A 13,618-nucleotide genomic window follows, 5' to 3' on the forward strand; every position below is an offset into this window, starting at 1 on the left:
CTCAATGAATTCTTTAAAGAATGTTGTGTAATGTGTTTGTAGACAATCCAATCACTAATATTTATTTAGTATTTGATACATGTTTAATAAAGTGAATCCAATGTTTCCATATTCGTGTTTAGTTGGACATAATCTCAATTATAATCCTTATCTCGATTGCATATTATTCTGCCAATCCCATTTAATTAATTGAAAAACTTAGAATAAAAGAGAAAGTGGACCTAAATTAGTTTTGAATACAATACGACAATATAGTTCAAATTTAATATTTCAAAATTTATATTTATTTAATCTTTTAATTTCTTCTGTGTCAGTCGGATGCAAATTTATATCCAGATATGTGTAATATAGTAAGAAATTGAATTTATGTGATATTGTTGTAGTTTTTCTTACTATAATGATGTAATTATTTACATATTTTACATAAATAGATATATTTTAAGTAAATTACGAAGATGGACAAATAAAGACAATTGTCTATAAAAGGTTATTCTATTTTTTTTTTGTCTTTCTCTAATTGTTTTAATAAAATAAAGAAAAAAAGTAGAACAATCCTAAAATTAAACAAGATTTGTTCATTTTGGAATTATGCTCGGACTCAGGATTTGTCCATCTTTATAAATAATCAAAATAGATGATCATGCTAAATACTCAATAAACACGAGTTAGTTTCTTGGTCAAGTGAAAACACTCAATAAAAATTTATTATTGTTAATTTTAATTCAAAATAAAATAAAAATAAAATCTAAGTTTTATGCAAAACCATTTTATTTAAGTTGCGTTTGATAGAAGGGAAATATTTAGTTTTCCACAATCCAATAATAGAAGTTTGATTCCAAGTATGAAAAAAATTGAGACATGAAATTCAATCTGTCTATCAGCTAGAGACGAATGAAATCTCGAACCTGCAGTTTATTAAACACAAGATTCTGTCATATTTAAAGCACCCCCTTTGGGTTCTAAGATGTAAGGATTTACTAATTCCGTTTACTTGAGACTACAATCATACATTCAAAATTTTGAGCTGAAGCAATTGGACTTGAGCACCAAATGTCCCCATGAATTTTTCCCAACCTTTTATCATTTATTGTAACACCAGCATTTTTTCTTAGTATGTACAGAAATTTTGAGAGAAAAGGAATATAATGTAAACCTAAATGCAGCTACAGCTAATGGTAGACCTTAAAAGGAAAATTGTATACGAATGTTGGAAAATGGGTCAATGGCTTTGTCCATGTGTATAGGTCACTGATGAAGGGCAAGTAGCAAAAATTTATCTCCTCTTCACCCACAAAACTCTTCAGTTTAATTTTTCTCTGAAAGAATGGATCTAACTATTATGACTAAATCAAATATATCTATCCAGACTCAAAGAATTGAGATCTTCATTTCTCATTGACAAGCTTTCCGGATCTCATCCATCAGTGCCATCAATGTCACTTTCCACTCACAGTACCATGCATCAGAGCTGAGTAACTTATGCAGTGTGCTTAACTCATCAGGACTTGCCCTTTGTAGTATTTGTTTCATCTCTTCAAAAAAGTTACGCTTAATCAAATTGATACCAAAAATTTTGGTATTGATATCACCAAAAGGGCTTCTGGAACCGTAGGTCAAGTTATCAACAACACTGCCTGAAGGAGCAACTTTGTGATTCCAGTACTCTACACACATATGACAGGGATCTTGAACTTCGATGGCCTGAGAAAGTGTCAAGAAGATGTAATAGAACATCAGAAGCAAGAACATAATTCCAGAGGAACATTCTATACGAGTCAATTTTTACCAAATTGTCTCCAAATTAATTCGGTATTATTCAACAAAATTGCCCATAGTAAGCTATGTTAATTTAGTTCAACACAATTTGGTAAAGTAATTTGAATTATGCAAAGATAATAAACTACACCTAGAAGATATTGGTGTTATCTCAAGTTGGGCTAAAATATAGGATTCGTGTGCTATATTACCTGAATAATAGATGGTAAAAGGAAGCCAAACATTCTATGACCATTAATGCTTCTCAGGAGCTTTAAGTTAGGAAGTTCTAGTTCACCTAGACTCCTACGCCTCTTGATTTCATGATGTAATCTCTTCAGAACTGATTCCCAGCAATTATCTGATGAGGTATCTGTGAAAGCCTCATTTGGACATTCTTCCATGGTAACCTGAAATACATTTGATGGAACAAGATAGAAATACACATCAATTTAAATCATTTAAGACTCGGATATAGTTAACTAACTAGTGATATATAGTAATGTGATTGAGTTTCTTAACCTAAAGAAAAAAAATATTATCACTATTTATCAGATTCAATAATTTGAGACCATGATGCCACTAAATTTAACATCTAATCATGGAAAAATTAGCGGCCACAGGGTTTATCCCACCAATACATAAAGCAACCCATACAATATATTTCAAGACGAGGGAAACCTTTATTTAATATGGCAAAAAGTACATAGGAAAAAAAGATCTTCCTATATCAAATTATTCATGTTGAATCTACACTGGAGACTACGAAACTGTGTGTTTAATTAATATTAAGGCCAAAATGCATAGCGAAATGGGCATCTGAAAATGTAAACTATATGGATCATTGTATTATAAAGGAACAGTAACTGCCGATATATTTTGTTTTCAAACCTAAAACATAGGTCAGCAATGATACCTTGAAAAGGGGTCCAAGAAATCCAGCATCAATGACTTCAGAAATATAGCTACAGATTATCGTTGGATCAAGAATGCTAAAGAAGAGAACTCTACTCTTGAAGCCTTCAAAAGCATACCAAAAAGCAGCAATTTAAGTCACTTTTTAAAAACAAACAATCGAAGGTAAAATATGACCCAGAAAAGAACATGTACATACCCTTTGGATATATCGCACGCTTACTGCACCACAGCTTTCCATGAACAACAGATCCCAAACTTACAGGCTCGACAGAAGTACCAAACATCCGCACCAAGCAGCTTTCGTCTGTCAAATCCATTTGAGTATCTGTGGTGTCTATGGCTCCTGTTTTGGATAGATTGTTGTGAAGCTTCCTAGAATCTGTTTGCAGATCCAGCTCAAATTTTCCACCATCAAATGTACAATAATTGTGATTGCCCATTGAACTTGACGAAAAATCTGTGTTTAGAACAGAAGTCGAGTTTGATAAGTTACCCTCACCACCAAGTTCCATGCTGTCTTCTTCCTTTTTGGCTTCTGAACAGCATACTTTTTCCTCTTCTGAAACACCTTCGCTGTGATGGTTATCCGCAATATCCAGCACATGATTTTCATTTTCACCAGAGAAAACATCAAGATTCAAATCCAGATAACCATCCTGATCCATTTTATATTCCTTGTCTGTGACAAATTTTTTATCACTGTTATTGTCGTTATGACTATCTATACTGTCATATGCTGCACTAGAAGTTACAGGGTGAGACTCAGACTGCACTATATCAGAAGTAATATGACTATTAGGACTACTTGGTGTGTTTAAATTTGACCTATCCTTGGTTCCTTCACAGCCAGTTAAGCTATCTATTTCTTCACAATTCTTGGTTTTGTAGATATCTTTCTCAACATCTGATTTATCTATGCAAACCTCATTGGCATTGGCAGAAACCATTCCACAGTTTTTATTTGCCCACACCTTAATAGCATGTGACTCTCCTTCTAATGCTTCAAGCAGTTTAGTTAGCTCATTTCTAGTATATCGTAGCAGAACAAATCTTTTCTCCATTGCGCATGAGCAGAACAAATTAGCATGCTTAAGACAAGAATATCTGTCAGGAGAGCACTCACAACCTACAGCAGATAAGTGCAAGTCATAGAAGCAAGAGAAGCATTCTCTTTCCGTGTACAAATCAAAGTCACTGTTCATCTTGAGCAACTTAAGATGAGTTGGAAGACAATCTAGCCTTTCATCTTCCATCTTTATCCTTGCCTACGGTAATAGAGAAAATAAGTACAGGATAAAAATATTTGCATGGTAGCAAAAACTGTAAAATAAACCAAACTTCATGGAGCTTCCAGAATTTGTGGAAGATGATAAGATCAAATGGAGGAGGGTGAAAGAGTTATTTACCTTAATTGCCTTGGTAAGATCTCCATCTTTCCCACAGACACTCCTCCATTTCAAATTTTTCGGAGATTCCTTTCCAAGAGCTATCTCTGTACTGGCCCGTACACCTTCCAGTGCTGATCCAAATAACAGCTTGTCATGGGACAACGATGTCTTACGGCATTGTGAACTGTAAATCTCAACAGCATTCTGTCCATGCATTAACCAATCAATAGGAGCCACATTCACTGCCTCTGCACAGTTGAAGCCACAATTAAAGCCAGAATGATATGCCCTCGGAAAGGTAATAACAAACTCCCCAGAATGCTGGACTGTGCGATACACAGGTACTCCCTCAGATTTAAGAATAGAAGGAGAAAATTGGGTAACCTGCTCAAAGATGAAAATCAAAACCATTAGAATTATAGTACTTTGCCAAACTTACAAGCTATGTTGTGTACATAGAATGCTAAAAACTGAACAAATGCAATGAAGAAAATCTGGAGATGAACAAAATGATAATTATTAGTAAAAATATAACTGACAACATTCATCCCATCATGTAAGGAGTGAAAGGCTACAAACAGAACAACACAGATCAATAAGAATTAGCATCACTGCAACAATAATAGAGCTGAAAATTAGTGGCATAAAAGAATACATCATGAAAGATGTTAGATATATTGCATTTTATGTTAATTAGAGAAACATAGTCCATATGTTAATATGTTATTTTTACATATTCATTCATATTTGGGCTTAGCCCATATTCTCATTATTATAAATACATTCCCTGTGTGTATTTTCTACATAAGGGAGATTAATCCTATACCTAGTTTTACTATATTCAATAAAGGATATTGATTACAAGGAACTGTAAAGTCATTAAGATAGGCAATGCCTATTCTCATTCACCACTTTTTCCTACACATGCTAGCAGTTGAATTTTAGTTCCTGGAGTATAGTGACTCAGTTTCTCATATACCCAAAAATTAAAACATAATTACCATATTTCCTCAGTTTCACTTAATATTTATACCTATAAAGGCATCTTACAGTGTGCCGATTAGCATGCATCTCATCATCACTAAACCTAACATAAGCAAACTATAACTATGGTGTGTGTTGTCAATTTTTGAATGCCTCTTGTGATAGTCATTTAGATGAGTTGGTATGCAAAGATAAATAGTTCCTCGGGTGTTGATTGGGCTAGATAACCCTAGCAGAAGACCCACTTCAAGATTATGTTATTGCTTAGGGAAACCTATCCTCGTGGAAGAGCAATAAACACAACATAATCCACACAGTAGAATTCTGTGTTATGGAAATAGCTGCATGAGAGCTTATGCGACTTAGCCAACAACTCCAATAGCTAAATTTGGTAAACATCTAGGGGACGAACCTTATCTATGACAATCTAGTTGGACTCAACATTACACCAAACTCAGTTCCCATGAAAGGATCCAATGCATAGAGAGATCTATTGTAACTTCGTTAGAGAAAAGGTGTTTGCCAGTGAAATCACAACCAATTTTGTTAATTCCAGCAATAAGCTGGATGGTCTGTTTGCTAAGTCCTTTTGAGGTTCTTGGGCTGCATATACCCGTAACAACATAGTCCACATGACATATGTTCCACCTAGAGGATGAGTGTGTTATATAGCCTATTTCACACATGGTCAAATTAGAACAGGCACATCTTATAGCTGTAAGATGTTCGTTATTATAATTAGGGATTTGAAGCATTCAAGACTGATTCCCATTGTACTTTAATAAGTTACTATATATAGTACACATGTGTGTACCTCTAAAATACTTCTTCTCCATAGAAACAGTAAAAATGACTTAACATACAATGGTCAACGAGTGAATGCAACAAAGAAAGTACAAGCAATAGATTATACCAGTTCATTTAGTAGATGTGGTTGTTCCTCAAATAAATCAGGCAAGTGTTTCCTCATTGCATTTTCCAAGGCTGGTGCATGGCTTCCAGGTACACCATACCATACTTTAGGGTCACCCCAGTGCAAATAGTTTAGTGAATAAAGGTGATGATCCTCAACATGCTGTTCCAAGAAGCAGAAATGACAACAATGTGTTAGCTTTAATGTAAACAGTTAGGAATTAAAAGGAAAGAAATGCAAAATTCAAGATCAAGACAGGTTAGTAGATTTATTGTTCAACATGTCAAATATATCAACATAAGTAGAATTCAAAATATTGCAAGTGTAAACATTCTTAGTATTCTATTAAATTAGATAATTTAATGATGAAGAAGCATGTGGCAACCCACACCATTCTCTACTACTACTTTTTTATTTTGTCACCTTTAAATAAATGAGAAGTGACCCAAACCAAATAAAAGATGATAAAAAGTTAAGCAAACTTTCATGAAAATTACTTAAACTTTTCACGACAGATCATGACATAAAACTCGCAACATTCCATCTCATGTCTTAACACTTCACCTTATTAAAACATTCAGAGTTGGAAAAAACTCTCACTACTTACCCAGCAAAATGATGAAAAACACATGCCAACATACAGCCATGGCACTAGAACTCCTGATATGTCGCTTCCTTCGTAGCTTAGTACAGAACCTGGCAGTCGGGCGAAATTGTTCAGATTCCAACCAGACAGGGCATATTGAGCTGAGTCACTCGTTGTTATGGATGATGCCTTAGGAAAACCACTTCCAAGTGCTCCAGTTTCCAAGTCAGCTCCATAATACACCTACAAAACAATATCACACAGTAACAAATATATTGTTTGCACAGTTCTGTGGCAATAAAGACTAATATAGTAGTCAATGGACAATGATTAATACCTCAACCTCATCACTTGGTTGCTCAACTATTCGCCAGTATTCACCTTCAATTTCTTCCTCAGAGGGCTCCCATCTCTTCTGATGGTTACTGTCACCAACTGTTCTGTCTCTATCAGCATCTTTCAACCCAAAATAGCATTCCTTAAAATAATCAGCATATTGCTGAAAGTCTTTAAGCGTGAAGTCTGATCCTGACTGGAACCCAAATTTCTCTTCAGAATCAGAAGCATTCTTAGCATGAGAAGCTGCATTGGCAGGCTTCCTCCTACATGTGCCTGTTCTGGAGAGCCTTCTACGTTTTCGCTTCCTTCCCCTACATTTTTTCTTCATAGGTTCCCTATTTTGAAGCAAATCAATTTGCTGAATACGGGTGGGAAATTCAGCATTTTCCCATAGATCTTTCTCCTTAAGTGGACAAGGTGGAGCCCAACAAGCCGGAGGAACAATCCTACATATGCCATGGTGCTCAGCTAGGGGTCGTATCTTTGCTATGTAACTGAGAGTGTCTTCAAATTCCTAATTAAAAAGATTAATAATAAGAAATCAAATTACTCAAAATACAGTATTAGTATACAAGAAATATGAAGACGACTCTAATAGTAACAAGTACTTCAATAGTCGGATAAAAAACAGGCGCTTCTTCAATTATTGGCCGACATGCTCCAACTGGATCCCATCGAGCTGATATCTGCAACATAGCAACAAAAATCCAATTTATGAATATAAAGAAAAACAAATCTTTCTCCCTCACTCTCTTAGATAATATAGTCACTAATGTTGGGCTTTCATTGCACTATTTTCCTCAATACTACAGGAAATATGTTTGAAACACTGAATGTGGTCATTGACTTAATTGATATTTCATTACACTTTCAATAAGACGGGTATCAGATTATTCAAGTTAGACTCGCCTCGTTATTATCTAGACAAGTATAGATAGCTCAAAAGAATGGCAAGGAAAAAACAAAGTATTGTTCATGGACCATCAAAGCATCATGCAGTCTCACAGTGTAGGACCATATTGCATACCTTTCTATTTCTCAGACTGTCAGAAGACTCAAGTGCATTGCTATTTTTTGGCTTGTTCCCCAAAGGGTTATCCTGAAAAATATGATTGATAAAGTTGTTAAAACTAGCAGCCCCACTAAAATTAATCAAGGTAAACAATGAATTTAATCAAATTATAACTAATAATGTTACGATCCAAATATTGCCAAGGAACTTGGTACAATCAGGTGTGACAGTTTAAAAAAACAATAACACTGGTGTATGCAATTCCAAAAACCTAAACAGAGACAGTACTAGTTATCATCACTTGATAAAAAAATTTCTAATATTCCCTAACTCCATGAAAGAAAGAAACCATATACCTTACAAATACATATTAAAGGTCAGGGTACAGAAAGACGTTAAGCAATTACAATAAAAGGAAATTAAAAATTTAAACCATCCTTCTGATCAGCAGAAGTTACTTCATCAACTAAACTAGAAGTGTTGAACAACAATAGTTCTCACAAGTGAACCAACAATGTCATAAGTAGAATAAGAAAAGAAAAAAACAATGATAATAAGATCACCAACAACTGTGATCCGTAAAACCAGAATAGAAGATTCGAACAGAGAGGCAGGATAATAAAATATTCCAAACAGGCTTCAAAAACAAAGACGTGAGATACATTGCTAGGGTTTGGAAATCTTACCTCTTTGGCGTCAGAATTTGTAGCCAATTTCAACTGCTCCATTGAGTGCAATATTATGAAAAGGCCAAATGAATAATAATGCCTGCAACAAAAACCAGATACCCCTTTTTCATTACAGTTCACAAAAAGATCAAGGGGATAACCCAGAAACAGTTTTCTACTTCTCTACAAGCAAACCAACTGACAGAAGAAAAAAAAACGTTAAAAAACAGTAAAAAGGAATAAAAAAGAAAATTAAAAGGGGAAAAAAGAAGAACAAATGCAGAACATCAAAATACTCACCCAATGCAGCAAAAGATAGTTCGTTCCTTTCACGTTGTGATTGCGTACAAATGAATTAAACTAGAAATTCCTTTAGAGATCAACACAGTGAAGAAAACCTAAATGCAAATTCAATTTGCATGTGTATGCAAATTTCTGTGAAACCCCTTAACAATTACCTACAAATGTAAAATAGTACAAAATCCTATGAATTTTGGAATCAAATCAAATGCTCAAAAATTCAAACAGTTCCCACAAGATGAAGACAACAAAATTAAAAGGAGAAACAGAAACAACAATTGACTCAGTAATTTCCTTTAATTTATTTTGACAGGTGGACTGGGAAACAAAACTATCAAATTAATAATTAATAAAAAGAAATAATGAGCAAGATATATCTCCTCAACAAAAAGTAAAATCCCAATACTTTTCAAAATATTCTATTCAATTCCCTTTATTATTTTACTAAAACCAAAACCATTTTTATTATTTTTGTGAAGAAAATATATAGTATAGCCTCTAAAAAAATAAATATATAAAACTGTACATACGGCAGAGAGAAAGAGAGAGGTGAAGATCCTTCTTTGAAAGGTGTCTTTGCTTCTTAAGTAATCTACTCCTCTTGTTATAACAGTTTTTTATATCTTTAAAATATATTATCAAATTCTTTATTTATTTTTTTTTCTCTCTACAAATCTAGATTATAAAAGCTCAAAAATTACAAATGATGGTTTAAAAATTAAAAGATATTAAAATATTATGTAATATCTATTAGGAATCAATAGATCAAAATTGCATATCTATAAAGACCAAATAAGTAATTAATGTGCATTTGAAATAAGATTAAATATTTTATCAAGATAAATTGTTATGTTAGTTATAATATTACAAAATCTTTTACCATCTAATAACTGTAGATAATACATTTGCTATAAACTAACTAAATTTTATAATAGTGATAATATAAAAATTATGACAACAATTACTTTGACCAGTTAACAGTATGAAACCAATTACATTAGAAGTGCATAATTATTAAACTATAAAATAAATGAATGAATAAAAAATATAAAAAACCATTGAAAGTAGGGTAAGTATAAACTAAAATATATAAAAAAAAAAAAAGAGACCGTGAGAAAGTCAAATGAACCCGCTCTAACGCACGCAGTATTAACGGAAAGTGTGAAACCAACCAACGAACTCTGTGTACTCTCTTTGCAAAAAAAACATCAAACAATCATCACGAACTATCTCAACCTCAAAACTGTGGGTCCTTTTTTATTTTATTTTTCTCAAAATTAACATCAAACAAAAAACACAAATAACCAACTATTTATTTCTATTTACTCTAAAACAGACATAATTATTGTTAGCTGTATGAAACTATTTATGATTATGTTTGTGTTCTTTTTAGGTTAATTTGGTATAATTTTAGAGATACTAGCAATTACTACTACCTACTCTTAAACAGTTTATACCTATTTAATTAGTGTAATTTCTGATTTAATTTTCTGTTTTCTCCATTTAAAACACAATTTTCTTTTTTTATTTTGAATCTAAAAAATATATTGAAAAATATATTTATCTGTTTAAGGTTTTCAAAAATATTTACTACAAATATTTATCAATTTGGGTTTATAAGATTTACAAAAGTTGGATAAGCATGTCATGATTAACTATTTGAAAGCTTAGAACCTTAGTACTTGCAAGTTTATGGGAGAAGTTGTCTTGTTGTACTGTATGTGTGCCTATGCACATGTGATTTTAGGGAGTTATAGCATCTATATAGTATGTAGTTTATTGTTTTTTTTTTCTTTTAAAATATTATTTGTTGTTTTGTTTGTTATTTTTTAATTTAGGCTTCGCACTATAGTTTTACACTTCCGTGTGGTTGTTTTGTTATTTTAGTTCTTTCTTTTGACAAATTATTTAGACAATATATATCAAACTTATTTTTCTATATATGTTAATCACGTAATCACTAATTTAGAATTGTAATATTAAATGCTATATTAGAAATGTTTGGATTTGGATAATTTAAATTAATCATAATGTGTTTTGATTTGATTAAGTTTGAATATATGAACTAAACTAGATCAACTTTTGTGATTAATTACTTTATAGTTTTATTATTATTATTATATATTATTTTTTTTGTATAATGGGGCTATTATGATGAATAGTTTTATCTTGTTTTTTCTCTCCAAAAGAATTAGAATAAAATATTAAAGTACAACGAATGTCTACCATAAAAAACAAAGAATAAAAGTAGTTATATTATATTGATACATTGAGAAAAAAGAAGAAGATAATCTCCATGACCTATATATCTCCTATAAGTTTAATAAATCTCCTATACTCATTTGTACAATATTACCCAAAATTAAAATACAAACATCAAAATTAGTCTCTTTATATCATTTCTTTCAGGTAATATCTTTTTTTTTTCTTTAACCTTTCCCTCCAAGACTAATAATATAATCACTAGTAAAAAAAGCGGATTTTGACGCCCCATATACGCTTCGGTTATTGAGAAACCGAAGCGTACAAGGTTATATGCCTCGGTCCCCATTCAACCCGAGGTTCAAAAGCTATATTGCTTCGGTTAACACAAAATCGGTGCCTATACACCTCTACTGCGCTGTCTGAAAAGTCTGACACGTAACTACTGCCTGTTTGCTACGAAACCGGTGCCTAAACCCTTCCTATTGCTTCGTTTGTAATGAGACCGAAGCCTATACACCTCTGCTGGTCACTATATTGACTCGGTTAAAGGTAGAACCGAGGCCTATTACTCGGTCAAATCACTCAACCTGACCCGCTTTTTCATTTTTTCCTCTTCTTTCCTCTGACACTCTCATCTCACTCTCATCTCCCCTCTCGTTCTTTCCTCTTCTCACTCTCATCTCCCCTCTACCCTCTCGCACTCTCGCCCTCTGCCCTCTCGCACTCTCGCCCTCTGCCCTCTCGCCCTCTCGCCCTCTGCCCTCTCGCAGCAAGCCGCCGTTCAACCCTTGCCTCAAGCCGCGTTCATCCCTTGCCGCAAGCCGCCGTTCAACCACGCCGTCGGCCGCTGCCGTTCCACGGTGCTCGAGAGAGGGATCTCCTCATCGCAAGCCTTTCATCGTCACGGTAAGCCTTCTACACTCACAGAATCATCTCTGTTAGGGTTTCTTCTCCTTTTCACCATTTCCCTTCGATTCCACCGATTAAAAGCTTGTTTTCACCGTTAGAAACTTTTTCCACCGATTAAACTTTGATTTACACCGATCAACATAATAAGTTTCCTTTTTCTTCTAGGGTTTCTAGGGCGGAAGAGGGCTTTAAGGGCGGTGACGGCGGCAGTGGATGGAGGTTTGCGAGCAGTGGCGAGGCTGTTGTTGTTGTTGGGGTCGAGGAGGACGAGGCATTTGCAGAGGCATGCGGGACAAAAGCCGGTGAAGGCTTCGTCGGGGTGGCGGGGCAGGAGGTGGAGGGGCGGCGGGCCTGCGGCGGTTGGGGTTTGGAGGAGCAAAAGCTCACACGGTAAATCTCAGGCTTTTGTATTTTACAAACCTTTGGACCTCTGACCATGCCGTTGGGGGAAGAATAGAGAAACTTGGCTTTCTGTTTCACCATGTGCGAAGAGGAAGAAATTTGGTTTCTCTGGCTTTCTGTTTCATCTCTGAGTTTCTTCTGTTGTTGTAATATTGCTTCTGAGTATGTAATTTTGCTGCTTCTGTAGAGAGAATTTTGACATTGGATGTTGTAATATTGTGTCTTGTAATATTGCTGTTTCATCTGACAATGTAATATTGTTGTTTCATCTGAGAATGTAATATTGTTATTTCATCATCTGAGTATGTAATTTGCTGTTTCATCTCTGAGTTTCATCTCTGGCTTTCTGATTCATTTTTAACGTTTTTCAGTTTGGGGTTCTGGAGTTTAAAATTAGAATCAGAAAAAAAAAGATCCTACTACCTCGGTTTAGGTTCTAACCGAGGCCGTAGAGACAGACAACATAACTCGGTTCTCTAACCGAGGCCGTAGAGACAGACAACATAACTCGGTTCTCTAACCGAGGCCGTAGAGACAGACAACATAACTCGGTTCTCTAACCGAGGCCGTAGAGACAGACAATATAACTCGGTTTGGAACCGAGGCAAAAAGGCTACCACTTTTTGCCTCGCCTGAATATGCCTCGGTTCAAAAATCGATGCCTATGAGTGAAATTAACCGGTGCCGTATCCTTTTTCTGCACTAGAGAATGTTCATAACACTAAGACAATTCTTCCTCCACTATGATTATGTATTAAATTAAAGGAGTTGTCCATTTGTTACACGTTTATACCTATGAATTAAGATAGATATGTTAGATTTTCTTCTTTCACATACATATAATAAATAGGTAATTGGATGAAAAATCAATTAAGTATAACAAGAATTGATATATTTTATTTTTAGTATAATTTTACTAAAAAAACTTTAATTTTGTTTAAATTTCACTAATGGTTTGAAGTAACTCAACAATTGTTTGATATGATTATTAGATGTGTTTGCTAAAGAGAAGATCTAGATTAATATTTAACCTTAAAAGAAGCCATTAAAAATTTTAAATGTATCGAACAAAAACAAAGGTAGAAGACTTCCTTTAAGATTTATTAGATATTATAAGGTTAATTATCTCTTTAATAAACATGTGTGGAAATTACTAAAGACCAAACACGTGTTCAATTATCTCAAGTAACAAAATTTAAACAAAACTACAAAATTAAAGTTCTTTATACTAATATTATT

At 33.9% G+C, this 13,618-nt stretch overlaps 1 protein-coding gene across 1 annotated transcript; it reads right to left on the reverse strand.

The window, feature by feature from the left end:
• Positions 1 to 1,051: 1,051 nt before the first annotated feature.
• Positions 1,052 to 9,387, reverse strand: LOC108319482 (lysine-specific demethylase JMJ18). The gene is made up of 12 exons (XM_017550642.2): positions 8,864 to 9,387; positions 8,582 to 8,663; positions 7,911 to 7,982; positions 7,492 to 7,569; positions 6,882 to 7,397; positions 6,566 to 6,787; positions 5,959 to 6,120; positions 4,080 to 4,445; positions 2,870 to 3,938; positions 2,672 to 2,775; positions 1,968 to 2,165; positions 1,052 to 1,701 (listed from the first exon to the last, which is right to left on the reverse strand). Exons 2-12 carry the CDS (start codon positions 8,621 to 8,623, stop codon positions 1,393 to 1,395), a joined length of 3,138 nt encoding a protein of 1,045 aa, XP_017406131.1. The 5' UTR covers positions 8,624 to 8,663; positions 8,864 to 9,387; the 3' UTR covers positions 1,052 to 1,392.
• Positions 9,388 to 13,618: the final 4,231 nt, after the last annotated feature.

This window comes from Vigna angularis, chromosome 4 (assembly GCF_016808095.1).
Source record: "Vigna angularis cultivar LongXiaoDou No.4 chromosome 4, ASM1680809v1, whole genome shotgun sequence".
NCBI classification, from domain to species: Eukaryota; Viridiplantae; Streptophyta; class Magnoliopsida; order Fabales; family Fabaceae; genus Vigna; species Vigna angularis.

What these genes read in the sequence shown, in the direction of transcription:
- LOC108319482 (XM_017550642.2), bottom strand. Translation starts at nt 8,623, where the DNA reads ATGGAGCAGTTGAAATTGGCTACAAATTCTGACGCCAAAGAG. An exon ending in CAAATTCTGACGCCAAAGAG is followed by an intron (nt 7,983 to 8,581) that starts GTAAGATTTCCA and finishes CATATTTTTCAG; the next exon opens with GATAACCCTTTGGGGAACAA. An exon ending in CACATCTACTAAATGAACTG is followed by an intron (nt 4,446 to 5,958) that starts GTATAATCTATT and finishes ATCTTTGAGCAG; the next exon opens with GTTACCCAATTTTCTCCTTC.